The sequence below is a fragment of the Priapulus caudatus genome, unplaced genomic scaffold, assembly GCF_000485595.1.
Source record: "Priapulus caudatus unplaced genomic scaffold, Priapulus_caudatus-5.0.1 Scaffold259, whole genome shotgun sequence".
Classification (NCBI taxonomy): domain Eukaryota; kingdom Metazoa; phylum Priapulida; class Priapulimorpha; order Priapulimorphida; family Priapulidae; genus Priapulus; species Priapulus caudatus.
The window spans coordinates 38,750-53,035 of NW_014577320.1; the positions used below are offsets into that span (position 1 = coordinate 38,750).

Genomic DNA, 14,286 nt, shown 5'->3' on the forward strand with positions numbered 1-14,286 from the left:
TATACTTGGTGTACATGGCGTATGCTCGAATAACCTGTCTTCTACGAAAGGTATACAGGGTGTATACATCCATGTTGTAGCTTGGTGGCACCAGGGCGGTATACTTGGTGTAGCGAATACCTTGGTGTCTAACATACTGATATACTTCTCCGCTGATAGGACATTGGGTATACTTGGTGTACATGCGTATGCTCGATATGTTAGTGAGGTATGAAGGAGAACTAGTCAGTTTTAACGCCACCAGAATCGAACATTATTTATTATGTACAACTAATTTTTCCAGTAAGGAACTATCAGCAGGTATGAGGTCTGTGGTTCAGCTGTATTGGTGAGATTAAAAGGTGGCAAGTGAACCGCGAGAGTGATCTTCTGCTGAGAGGTTTTCAAGGCTGGCACCCTGGGGAAGTCGTATGAACTGGGAAATGTACAATAGATACACAATACGAGCACACGGGGATTGATGCTGGAGGTTAAATAGAATTAGCGTTTTAACCTAAGGATTATAGCAGGGTCGGCGACACAGATTAATGCTTAAGCCTGCCAGCGTTGTACGGGCCCGATATTTTTGATCGTATGAAAAAAAATGGAAGATTAGATTAATAATAATATTAAACGTTATTATTATTAAATTATAATCTTAAAGTAAAATGCGGGATAATCATATTTATTGTATACTATGGATACACCTCATTCATAGATACCATTTTAAGCAACTATGACTTATTTTCTACGACCTAAATACCCGGATACGATCTAATAAACCAAGGTCGGGCGCTCTACAAATACAAATACCATTTTAATCGCGTGTCAGTACGTTTATTGTCTACGAACGAACCATTTATTTCAATAATAAACATCCGAAATTCGTGGAGCTATTCGACATTCGAAGAAAAGAATTAAATATTGTAATCGTGGTTCGCAGTTTAAGTTGAAATTTCATATTCCGTAGGATGGAAACATTCTTCTCGGTTTATGTAGCAACAAGGTGTTCCCTCATGTATCTCTCAGTAAGTTATTACTTATTACTTAGAATCTCAACGCAAATACAGCTAAAATAAATACACAACTTATAAATTACGACGCAAACATAATCAGATTATTAAAAAGCAAACTATTGTATAACAAAATATACATATATATAATTAATATATAACACACTAATATATTTAATATAATATATATATAGTTAGGTTATATTCATAGTTTATAGTGTGATATTGGTCACTAAATCATAGATATAAGTAAATGCTATGACAAGCGACGTTCTGGCTGCGATATGGGAAATCTCTATTATCTGTTGTGAATGTATACTTCTGCCGTTATAGTAGTAACATGGGCACTGAAAGTTCCGAGTTATAAACAACTCACAACCAATTGAGACGAGTAATTCAACATGGTAATTTCCATTTCATTCGCCGACATGTTAGTTCGTATTGTGTCGCGGGTATGATCATTCTTACCGTGTGAGCCAGACCATGTCAATCTAAACATCAAACTGACCTGGCACCATTGTCTCTAGCATGGGGAGTTTACACACCTTCTGAAAGTTGCGTTTTAAACGCACTTGCAGGTTAACTAATTAATCTGCGATGCAGTACGTAATTCTCTCTCTCTCTCCTTCTCTTCTCTTTCCCTCTCTCTCTCTTCTCCTCTCTATTTCTCTTCTTCCGTATGTTTCTGTATTCTTTTTCTCTCATCTCTTTTGCACTCATAGATACGCCTTATTTCTCTACGTTTCTTATTTTATTAGAGAAGATACTAAAGAATCTATAGACTGTCGCTGATCAAAAAATCTTGATAATTTCTTGAATGTACTGTGCTGATAATATTCACAGGATATTCTACGGTTGACGCTATTATTGTTATGCATTGCACGCAGCAGAGTTCCGAGTATCAAAGGACCGCTTATCGTTTGTCGTCTAGCGCGCGTCTCAGCAAAGACGAGGAATAGCCTACTTGGGGCGACGTTAAGTGTTTAACGAAGTGCTAGGCGTAACGCAATAAGATATTATGAAATGTCACTGTATCCTCAATATCTTGGGGCGATCTAACTGAGAGAGGGTTAGTAAATAATTACTCTTACAGGTCACATAGATTGTACTATTTCGGTCGAGACAAAACAGGAGCAGCTCATCTACACAGGAAAGAGAAAAGGGAATAAGATCGAGTAGATTTAGTGTATCAAGGATTCAAACCGAGAGCATAATTTCATGACTGAGATGTAACGTGCAATAGCGATTTCCGCGGGTGGGGATTCCAGCCGATAATACATGATACAGGCTGTGAGTGTACTCATTGACGTGTAGCCTACACATCACAAGGTGACTCGAAATGTGCCGCGTAAGGATACCGCGGATAAACACACAAATGGGTGTACAATACGAGCCTACAATGGAGTATTCGATGTCTTGCGTCCAGAGAATAATATTGTTAATCCTCTGATGTGGTCATGTCTGTCTTCTTTCAGGCACGATGGGGTTTGTCCAGTCCCGCTTCAAAAAATCAGTCTCATTGCTGAGTGAAATCAGGTAAAACATTTCTTTCAAGAGCTAAATATATAATACATGTATTATTTGCTCTTGATTTCTCATGTATTTTCTTAATCCTGTGTAAACGCATTCAGGGTTGAATATTTGCCTTTGATTTGTACATTAACCTGTCAGTACAAGCCAATAGGTTAGAATACGTGTGCGAGCTTATCTATCTTCAAGTTTAATTTGCTCAAGCGAAACTAAGTCTTGCGAAACTATAAAAGCAGAAAAAGTATACGACAGCTGTACGAATAGTATTGTGGAAATTGCGTATGAGGAAGGTGACTTTGACATTTTCAAGAGACAAGCTTATATCACGGTTGTGATATGACCCTGGAATTCACCCAAACCTGCGAATGTACCTCATTCTCGAGCTGGTTGGTGCAAGGGTATGCCAGCATGGCTCTACTGGTCTCAGCTATATGGGCAATGGTAAAATAATAGGAAGGTTTTTCGATGGCGTCTTCACGCTTACACATGTTACAGATTGAAGCGTTTTTCTCAATCGTCGCTATTGCAAAGACTTTTGGTTGAGGAAGGCAGACCCAAACCTTACACTATATAATGCCTCGAAACCATCTTCCGCCTAATAGCTCCGAATACGCGTAAAAATACTTAGCTGCGTGTCACCACGTCCTGCATGCCGCACACGGTCAGAGTCCTCAACGACTCACAAGGTTTCCAGGGCGTTACCAGGACGAGGAGTGAGGAGAGGTGTGACAAGGTTCAGCATCTGCCAGCTGAGAGAGATAACGCGGCTTGCTGAAGCTCACGACCGGCTTCCTTACCCGCGAATGCTCATCGCTCCGGCTTGCTAAGCGACGAATCATATTTCCGCGCCCTATCTAAGCGTGGTGATATTCGGCAAGCCAGCCGCCCTTGCCCTCTGAAGGGCGGTATTTGCCTCTTTATCACCTAGACTTGTGCTACCCATTTGATGGGGGCGTAGCGCGTGCACGAGTAGTGATAGCCGGTGGAACTGTCGACCGCCGGTACAGCCATTCTCATAGTGTATTCTGGCTAGCTAAGGCCGCTGCGCAATCTCGATGTCAACCCTCGTGTGAACGCATTTTACAGATGAACTTAGCACCAAACTAAAATACGCCGTACCATCTACTTGTACCGTGATTTATCGTGGGAAACTAAGGCAGCTATTGTAGAATGTCCGCAGACGATGAGAACGATACTCGATATGCCATATTATATAGCATTATCAATATAAAGTTGCGTTCAACACAGCTGGTATGCGAAAAATGATACGTCGCTTGCATTAGCGCCACGAAGCCTTGCTTAGCCCCGCGAATGCTTGCCCTGCTGCTTTTCCGCGCCAGACTAAGCCGCGTATATTCGGCACCACCTAACGCTGGCGCGCTGCCGAGAATATTGCTCACTCCTACCTGTACAGTGACTACTCTCGCTCTATTCGATCCTCGCTTGAGCATCTGTGATCGTTAGTGTAGCAGTGGGAACTGTCCGACCGGTACCAGTCTATATATTCCTTGAGTCAATAGCTAATGCTCGAACAGACCCTCTCGTGTAAAATGACGATGTGAACTAGCTGAGTCTATTTAACCGGGAACTTAGCCACACAACACTAAGTACGCGTACCAGTAAGGCGCGTTGTAAATACGTGTGAACAGGCACTATATATAGCCAATAATATTGCCATATATATATAGCCATATCTAGCATCATATAGCCGATATATGTTGCCATTCTGAACATTGTTATATAGTTCAGCGATAGGAATAGACAGAACTGGCGTGATGTAACGGGTGATTATTGGATACGACCTAGTGGGGTTGCGTCACAGTGGCACTAATCAGAACATAATCTAAAATGTAGGAATAATGCATAAGGCACATGGCCGAAATAATATGCAGTTTATTGAATATTGGCCCATTGTACTTAGGTTTCTGCAACATATTATCGACTATGGTCGTGTTAAGTGTGCAGGAATCTACAAAGCACGTGCATTGGTCATTCCACGAGTACCGCAGTACAATATATACGTTTATGACGAAAAAATAATTATTGATGCAGTTTTCGGTCCTATGGGTTCTGTTAAACAGTTGCCGAAGTACAGACACAACATTTGAAAGATAAACAAACATCTGCGTGACAGCATACAAAGAACTGGAAAAATGTTGCCTATATACATATTACTTATTTTAAGGAACGATGTTATGGATTGTGAAAGAAGGAGAGTGGAAATACTTATATCATCGCTTTCAGTAACATACTAAGCACATAACTACGGAACATTTCCCTCCATCTGTTTATCCTGTTGCTTACATTTTAGTAATTGCAGTATAAATTATTAAGGAATGCATTTGGCGCGGCGTTAATGCTATTTCAGTAAAAGAAGGAAAGGTGATATTCGGGAGGTCTCTCACACGACCATTGTGAAATAACTTAGCAAAGACCATCCTGATCCAGATTTGAGAAGGACAGTTTTCCAAACAACTGTACAGAAAGCTAAGAGTTCTGTGATGCCAGTGGACGCAAATAAATACATTTTGCTATAGGAGTAGCGACGTCTGTCTAGGTCGTAGTGACGCGCTCTGCGAAAATCTGTGAGTCACGTACGACCATTTTGTGACGCGTTTGCGTTGGAATGGGCATATAAGATTATATATCATACATAATGAGTCTTATCCCGTGGCGTAACTCTATCGATAGGAAGTTTATTAGATATTCATATACAATAAATTAAGAATATAAATTGGAAAAACTAGCGAAAATGTAACGGTGGCAAGGACAGCATTGGTCTTATATAATGATCCGCGATTTCGTTTAGGAAGTATGGTTAGTGAGACCAGCGCAAGTAGCTATAAAAAAAAAAGAAAAAAAATTTTACATTTAATTAAACATTTTTTTATTTAAAAATTATGTGATGCTATGGTTAATTGGAATGTGGCCCTTCAACAAATACTCATCATTGCTGATGCGTGCATAAACATCTAATACAAAAGCAGGAGTTTAACAATAAAGTTAAATACTGTTTTATAGGAGAAGACGGCGGGGAGGCATCATTCGCTGGACAGATGCGAGAACTTTTCGCTTGTGCGTCCATAGGCCATTATAATGGACGATATTAGATACAAAATTATGAGCGGAATGAGACGTTTTTAAATGCAAATTAAAGCCTGTAACAAGAAACTAAAAAAGCATCCCAATTGACCCACCTTAAGATAAGATTTAAGATATTTCCGCGTAATGGTCTCGCGAACTGGTTAATGTGTAAAATGAAACAGGGGCGTAGCTAACGGGAGGGGAGGTCGCGGTGGACGATTCGACTAAGGCTGCAAGTACATTGATTTCCCATCATTGTACCCGCTTAGTACGTGCCTTTACAGAATCATTCGTAAAATGTGCATTCTCACATGCTTTAAATATGATTTTTTTTCAGATTTGCAATGCTATTACAAAATGTTGGGCGTCGTCTTTCACTGTTTTAGTTGCGCGTTGTAGGAGTGATCGTTAGGGGGGGGGTTTGAGGAGATTGAGGGTCTTGGGTACATTTTCACTATTGCGGTAAAGAAGGAGAGACTGATGATAAAATAAGCATTAATGTCCTTGCGTGGCATCATATATAGCTCTGAGATCAGTAAATGTATGACATAAAGAGCTCATATTAGTATCATGGACTCTTGATGAAATGTTACAGATGCAACGCCATGACTGCCCTGTACTAGTGCACGCTATTTTACCCAAAGCCGTTAGTTCTGCATTGTAGCGGATAAAAGTATAGAGCCTCCGTAATCATATTACAGCATTTACATTTCTTTTACAGGAATTACGGCCAAATTGTAGCCGCAGATGTCGGCGTCTGCCAATACAATATGAGGTTTGGTTGTATATGGCGCGAAGACGTTGCCTGTGTTTGCTCTTATACAAGAGATCCGGTAAGAACGGTATCAACCCTCTTAAGAAATCAGCACCATCAACGTATCAATACTGCGGGAATTTGAAGAGAGGTGAGTGCGATTATTGCGAGGTGTTCTTGCAGAGAGTGGGAGAGAGGGAGAGATGAAAGTAAAAACTGACAAGATGTGCGTAGACTGCGATAGTGGTGCGGGGGCAAGCAGATTCATTCCTCCGCATAGCAATGTGGTGGAGTAATAGAGTTGAGCTCTAAAGACGACTCTATTTATAAACCTATAGAGCTTTAGTACAACAAGAGCATGATTTTTCCTTGCATCAATTTCTGCGGGCATCGGCGGTTCTTATTACAGAGGCAGTATGTGTCGGGACGTGACGGAAGAATCATGACACACTAATCTTCTGGCAAAGAAGTTTCATCTGATAACGCACGTGGTCAAGAGAAAGATCTGGGAAGGCAAGGAAGATAAAAAAACGGTTGTCTCTACCTTTATGGTAAATTATATTGAACGGATGAGAAATTGTTAGTTAACGAGTGAGAGGAAGAATTATAGCGCAATAATTATTATGTAGATATATTGTGGGATTAGCTGACAATTAGAAAGCCCCAGACCATAATAATAGAGAATCATGAGACTTATCATACGTTAGAGGAGAGGAAGGGATGATGGAAGCTGGAAACACATTAGCAATTACGAGATTGCTCGGCAGGAACTAGACAACACGTCACTAGATCTGGGATTACGTGGGATACTCAAGTAATTGACAGCAATTATATTGATATTTACGGCAAGCATATACAGAATGTCGACGGATGAATTACTTGTTTATAACGCAGTTGTAAATACTTCTTGTAGCCGTCGATTAAAACGTTATTACTATAAATATGTGCCTATGGAACAAATTAACGTATTTGATGCAGTCCTCTGTAATATTCTAATGTAAAATTTGTTCCACATATGGTTTGAGAAGTCGTTCTCGCATGCTCGAGACATCCGAGTTTGCAGTGAAAGATGGCCGATTATACCTGCTTCATGCTCGACCAATCACGTCCCTTAATATCAGAGTCAGAGTTTGAGCTCATACATGAGGTGATGGGCCGTTGTTAATTGACAACGAATGTTTACAAATGCCAACACTCGGGTAAGCTACAAGTAAGTCAACGGACATTTCTAATTTTTATTATTTTTTCGTTAACAATTCTCCGCATCTCGCCTATAGTTTACATAATTTTTTTGCAAATTTCATCTACAGAGACAAATGAATGCCAAAGCAGGCTATGACCTCCACTGCTCACCTCCGATGTGTTTATTTCCAATTTTAATGGTCTAGGGCAGTATGAGACCTTGTAGTAACTAAAGCATAACGATAGGTTTTGTTGCCGCTATTAAACACACAGCGGCGGTAGGTCTCGGCGCAATATTTTGGCACCTGTTGGGTACTATAGTTTTACTATTTGTTAGTTCTAGTCAGCGATATAGGGTGTGAGCAGGGTGGGCAGTAACTATCGTGTTGTTCGGTAGAGTATTGTAGGGGGTATGTCCACGGAGATAATGATGGTTTAGGTATAGTGTCCTTTCATTATTTTGGAAATGGTCCCTGTATCTATGTTACAAATCAGGCACTTGGTCCACAATTTATGAGCTTGTGCTCGCTTGTTGTTAGGCGTATAAGCCCTCTCACTCAGATCGCACACTGCATTGTGTCTCATACTCCTTCGTCACACAACGCACACAACACACCCAAGCGCTCCACGCACCAGCACACCACCTGCACGCGCACCAAGCCCGCGCGCGCACGTCACCTCCACCATCCGCCAGTATCCGAAGAATACACAGAATGTCAACGTCCGTTAAATTGCCGTGTACTCACAACTCAGACACCGATACATTTCGCTCTACAATAGATCACCTTACCTTAGATGATGTGCGTTGCGCATAATGTCGTTGCTTAATATAAATTAGGTAGCCTCTTGGCTTCATGGCACTGCCAGAAATTTAACGAACCCATGTTCGCATACGCAACAAAATAAACCACTGGCCACTCTGTCAGAATATCCAAAAGTATTTCAAACAATCGCGCGTATCGTTTTACATGTGAATGAAAGCGTGTATACTGGTCCTATTGCAATGCATGGATGTTCTAAGAATACCTTCTCATTAGACTCACTGGCCATTTGCTAATAAAATTTGCTAACTCCTGTTAGTTGTGTTGCGTGATTCAATGCATACCCAAGTAAAGCATATTTGCTTCTTGTCCAAAAAATCGATAAATGGTATTATTTATAACCTAAGTTCTTGCCGATATCTAGCTATGGCATAAGTAAGAATTTATAGAATTCCTTTCTCGTTTGTGTTACCGATATACAAATTGCGTACCTTTGTGTGTAATTTTATAGGTGGGGTTTGAAATGCTGGGCAGCAAAGCATGCCAACGGTCATACGCAGAAATGGGAGGGTCTACATTTTGCAAACATTTCTTCCTTAATATGTGCACAGTAAGTATAACACATTTTGCAAAACGAAAATTCTTGGTTCATATTATAATAGTTCAACATATGTGTAGACTATAAATTTGGGTAGACCAATTTAACGGTAACTATGGTGGTATACATTACAAACAGTTATATAGTAGACCGAATTGCTTGTGAAACAAGTTTTCGAACTTGCTAAAATCGCTAAAGTTCTCTAGACATTTTTTAAATTCAAATTTAACAAAAAGCAACATGGCGTATTAACAATAATCGACTATTTGTTCAACTAGTAATGCAAAACAGTGATGTAAAACGGTTACTTTTCAATATATGCCACTGTGCTAACAGTTTTATATTCCAGAAACATGCAACATGGTTAACTGAATAGCAGACTAGAGCAACAGTGCAACAGTCATGTATGATTGATTACTAAGAAGTCACCATTTACCAAAACATTATTCGTTATAGGGAATGTATTACCTGAATGAATACACGGCATTCGTCAACACAAAAGACGCAAAGGACGAATGCGAGGTCATGTTTTTTGGAAAGTCACTAGGTGATGGAAATTTGGACATGATCCATAATCGTTACAGGAATCTCTACATACCGTGGTACAGAAAGATTATGGGAGGTCTCCAGTTTCACATAGTACGTACATGGTCATGAACACAGTTTTATTAGCGATTTGTTGTCACAATTTTTCTCCTATTGGCTGCGCAGGTGCCGCGTTATAGGTGTCGAACAATCACAATAGCGAAACCCAGCTATAGCAATAGCTTATAGAATGACAACACTGGAATTTGCAGTGCATTATTTCTACGTTATAGTCTGCGCTTAGAGGCAAGCGCTACATTCAGCAAGGTAAAGCCAGGATCGAAGCGACAAACACAGACTTCAGTACCACAGACACACATTTGCTATATCAAGAAATTGACAAACTACTTCAGACTGGTGGTGAGGTAGGGCTATGTACTTTTTCATTTATTGTAAAATTCTATTTCGTTCGTACATCGCGCAAAATATAAATTAAATAAATAAATTACTTCACTTAACTTTAAAAATAAAATAATTACGAAGCGAGAACGCCGCTATCCTTACTATGTATGTAATTCCTGAAGCAAATGTATAAAGGCGCACGTATAATGTTACTGAAATATACGTGTCCGTGATTTCGCGATGTGTGCGGTATGTGATAACTTACTTGCGTTAACAGAAACGAGTACAATGCCAGCTACTCGGCACGGCATATTTCATTACTTTAGAAGTCATACATTGTTACTGGATCGTCTAGTTCTGCCTATTTTTGTCTATACCGAATGTGTGAAGCCACTCAAAATACGCGAACATATGGAACAATTTTGGAATTAGCGCATAAACACACATTCTCCATAACATCATTATATCAAATAATCTTAATTATATTTATTTAGACATGGAACTGCCACATGAAAGCATCAATGGCTGCTTTCCTAGGCAGTGGCATAATCAGGCGAATTTTGGACAGTGGTCTAGATGAAGGCGAGTTATAGGTTTCCAAAACTAGCAATTGTTATATAGTCTAGACTGTCATCGTCATCACTTTTTGGCTGGAAGTACACGGTAATTGTGTAAATTACTACATTAAACAATACTATGGGAACTACCATTTCCAATGCAAACCGTTTACCACATGTTTACAAAAACGCAATTATTTCTGTCGCAGATGCTAAACATCTAACATCATTAACCTAGAAACCTAAAAGAATCATACGTACAAATTTGAGGTGTTTAGATTCATTAACTCAATGTGTGATTGCAGATCACGCTAGCGTGATGTCCGACGTTGCTCTACTTCTATCAACCTGCCCAGACGTACTGAGTGCTGACGTACCACATGCTCTCAGGAAAATTGCGGGAATGGTGATTGACAGCGATAAAGCCGAGTTCTTTCAGTCATTGTCTTCAATCGAGGCACAGCATTTGTCTTCAATCGAGGCAGTTCGTTGGCTAAATACGGATGAGAGCGGAGAGCTGAAAGTCGAGTTTGCCAAATTTATAGAGATGCATGGTCACAGATGCGTACGCGAGGTAAAGTTGATTACCTGTAATTATGTTAGGTATAAGACTAAAGTTTAAAAAGGCAAGTAGATTTATCTAAAAATCTTCTTTGAAGAAAAATAACCAAGTTGCCCTCCAGTACGCCTTGTATCATTCGTTGTTACATAGTCCCGCATATCTAACGGTAACAAACTCCATGAATTGTATGGTCTAGCATATTGCCAACTTTAACAATTTTATATTCTTCTTTTAATATCCATTAATATTGGCTCTGCGTGAACTCTATTTCAGTCTGAACTATGGGAAAATCCATGGAGAGTTGAACCTGAAAAGGTTGTCAGAACCATACAGGTAATTTACAAGTGCCATGCGTAATACATTACTCAAATTGTATCAGGATTCCAGGCGAATGCGATGTAGATATGAATAGTTTCTAAAACAGAATATAGAGTAGACTATCTATCTAGTACATACATATTTAAATACATGCATATCAATTAGTTAGATATGTTGGTTATTTCGTTTCTTACATTTTTCACGTAATCAAGGATATGACGAAATCACCAGACAAGATGAAGAACACGAAAAAGTTCATGACAGAGGAGGAAGCCATTGAGAATATTAAGCTACCAATAGGCTTCATTAAAACGCAAGTGATATATATACACACACGAACACACACACACACACGCACACGCACACACACCACCGCCCACGCCGCGCACACGCGCACGCCGACGCAGCACGCATCGCACCACGCACGCACGCACGCAACACACACACTCACACACACACACACACACACACACATACAAACACACACGCGCGCGCGCATAGTTTTAACATATATAGCTTTGTCGTTATGTACAGTTTTATTTGATTGTTCTGTGTCAACGATTGACAGCCATTAACTGCTCATAACAGCTATATCTAGCTCTAAAAAACGCGCTCAAGAATGGACCACGCAAATGTTTCGTTTAACAGAGAATATTTTGCAGAAAGTTACTGCGGGTTATTTTACCACTCGCAAGAGCAGCCGTTGGCCAGAGAGAAAATAGTAAAAAGTATCGGAATCAAAATGATGGACATCTGCGCCAGGGATACACTAAACTAGCCGAGCTGCTTGTTCACGAGGTGCCAGTGTTGTCATAATTTCCATGTTTTACTTTCAATGTTATGGCACCAAATTCTTATATATCACTCCATACGTGGTTTAACATGATAATTTATTTATCTCGAAGCTTTCATCCCTGAATCACACAACCTAAGAATTACATAACTAATTAGCTCATTATAAACGGATATTGTGCCGAATTTCTAATTCAGGTGTTTAAGAATTATTTTTATTGACACTATTTTGATTTTCTTTTTAGTTAAACATAACAGGATGAATATTTTATATTAATGTATGTATTAATTTTATATAATTCCTTAACAATATTAGGGTCGTCTCCTGAGAAAGAGTTGATCTTCTTTTGCGACATAATGAAATTGGCAAACTAATCCGTACCCGGTCCGCCAGCTCATCCGCAAGTTAGTACTGTTCACGTTTCAATAATGAAGTTACCAATTTTCGCGTGGCGCGGCGTGTTGGAGCGCAGAGTCGTGCAGCGCAGTGCGGTGTAGCGTAATGTAATATAATAGATATCTGATGGCTTCTGATGGTTGTGTTGTGGGTGTAATTAGTCTAGGATTGTGCATGTGTTTAATGAGCAAAACGACACCAAAATGTTTGAAGATTGACCGAATATCACGGAAGTTATTGCAAGTTTAGCATGCCTACCCCCTTAATTTATACGCACTCAGATGGGAAAATATACGATCTGCTTTTTCTGTAATAAAAAAAATTGTCCAAGGGTGCCAAAGTGGCACCCGCTGGATTCCGGTTCAGGATAGTCTAAAGATCAGGAAACCACAAAAAACCTTGTATATACCCGATTGCAACGTTCAGTCATTTGGCAACCGGACTAAGAGCCTATTTAATTTCCTGTCTGATCGTTTACTAGCTATTGTATCGTTATTACGTACAATGATTCTGATATAGTAGCCTATAGTCATGATGTAGGCCCCCTAGATACTCCACAGTTTTGTGTTAATGTTTCATGTTTTATTGCAGAGCAATTCGAAGGAGAAAGCTAATGCCATCGCTGATGGCCATGCAGTTCCCTGAAATTATTACTGGCTACCCAACGCCCGTATGTTGATTATTTTTTACCGTAGAACCTACTTGTAGTTGTAAACCATATAAATTACTGTTGATAAATTTTACTAATTTTACATTACACCTATTCTCAGTACAAGTATTTCAAGCATTCTAATAATTTGATTGTGCATATAGCGCGCCACACACACGTGCGCGCACGCACCCGCACGCACGTACACACGTGTGTGTGTGTGTGCGTGTGTGCGTGCGTGCGTGCGTGCGTGCGTGCGTGCGCGCGCGCGTGCGTGCGTGCGTGTGTGAGTGTGTGTGTATGTGTGTGCGTATATACGTACTTTTTCTTTCGTTTTCAGTTTGAAGATGATAGAAAGACGATGTTCCTACTATTTCAGAGCTAACAGGTATATGGTTGAACATATGTGGGTGTGTGCGTGCTTGCGTGCATGTGTGTGAGCGTGCTTGCGTGCATGTGTGTGTGAGGGTCCTCCTCATGCGTAGCAGACCCGCGTCTACATAACACTGTGTCTTGTACAGGAACAGGACCACTGAACAGGTTGGAGGTCTTATTTTATAGTCTTGCTACATTCATATCGTCTCTTCAGTGCATTTATTAAAGTGCTCATATCTATACTCATCATAATCTGCAGTAGAAAATAAACATGTTCATTTAAAATATAGGTTTTCATACTCACCATTTTCATAATTGATGTTATTATATGATAAAAGATAAACATAAAATCGGTATAATATTGTATGAAGGCATAACATCATACGTAGTAGTACACAAAATTTTAATCATTCTCAGGCACGATCTAGAATTAAAGGTGCAACAACATATTTGTGCACGTTGCATAATATATTGTATACAAAATGTCTTTATATGTACATAAGTATATTTTGTATCCACACACGTATAATTCGGTTGCAGGAATGCCTGTCAGTCATGGTGTTGTTAGAGGCAATTGCAGAATTGTTCGATCACTTGAGGACGCAGGTAGCATACAGGTAATAAAATATGGTTAAGCAATTTTCCCCATTTATATTCTGTCGACGAAACTCGTCTCTCATTATTTTAAACACAAAATCCCAATAATTCAAGTATCCAAATAAGTTAGTGTGTTTTCCCCAATAATTTCCTAACGGGAACGCGTTTGATGATTGTTGTAACCGTTGTTCTGGTATTATATCCTTTGTTA

General features: G+C 39.7%; 1 protein-coding gene and 1 long non-coding RNA gene across 2 annotated transcripts in view; both read left to right on the forward strand.

The window, feature by feature from the left end:
• The window catches only part of LOC106808183, a gene marked incomplete in the record, with an annotated part of 20,642 nt that extends 8,779 nt beyond the window's left edge, over positions 1–11,863 (forward strand). The window contains 8 exon segments of the mRNA XM_014810786.1: positions 8,819–8,913; positions 9,358–9,540; positions 9,720–9,851; positions 10,323–10,410; positions 10,691–10,959; positions 11,221–11,280; positions 11,478–11,578; positions 11,854–11,863. Of these exon segments, the coding sequence (XP_014666272.1) occupies positions 8,819–8,913; positions 9,358–9,540; positions 9,720–9,851; positions 10,323–10,410; positions 10,691–10,959; positions 11,221–11,280; positions 11,478–11,578; positions 11,854–11,863 (938 nt within the window).
• Positions 11,864–11,949: 86 nt separating this feature from the next.
• On the forward strand, positions 11,950–13,106 carry LOC106808199. Its single transcript, XR_001393755.1, has 3 exons — positions 11,950–12,063; positions 12,374–12,462; positions 13,046–13,106. It is a non-coding gene; the product is annotated as an uncharacterized LOC106808199 (long non-coding RNA).
• Positions 13,107–14,286: the final 1,180 nt, after the last annotated feature.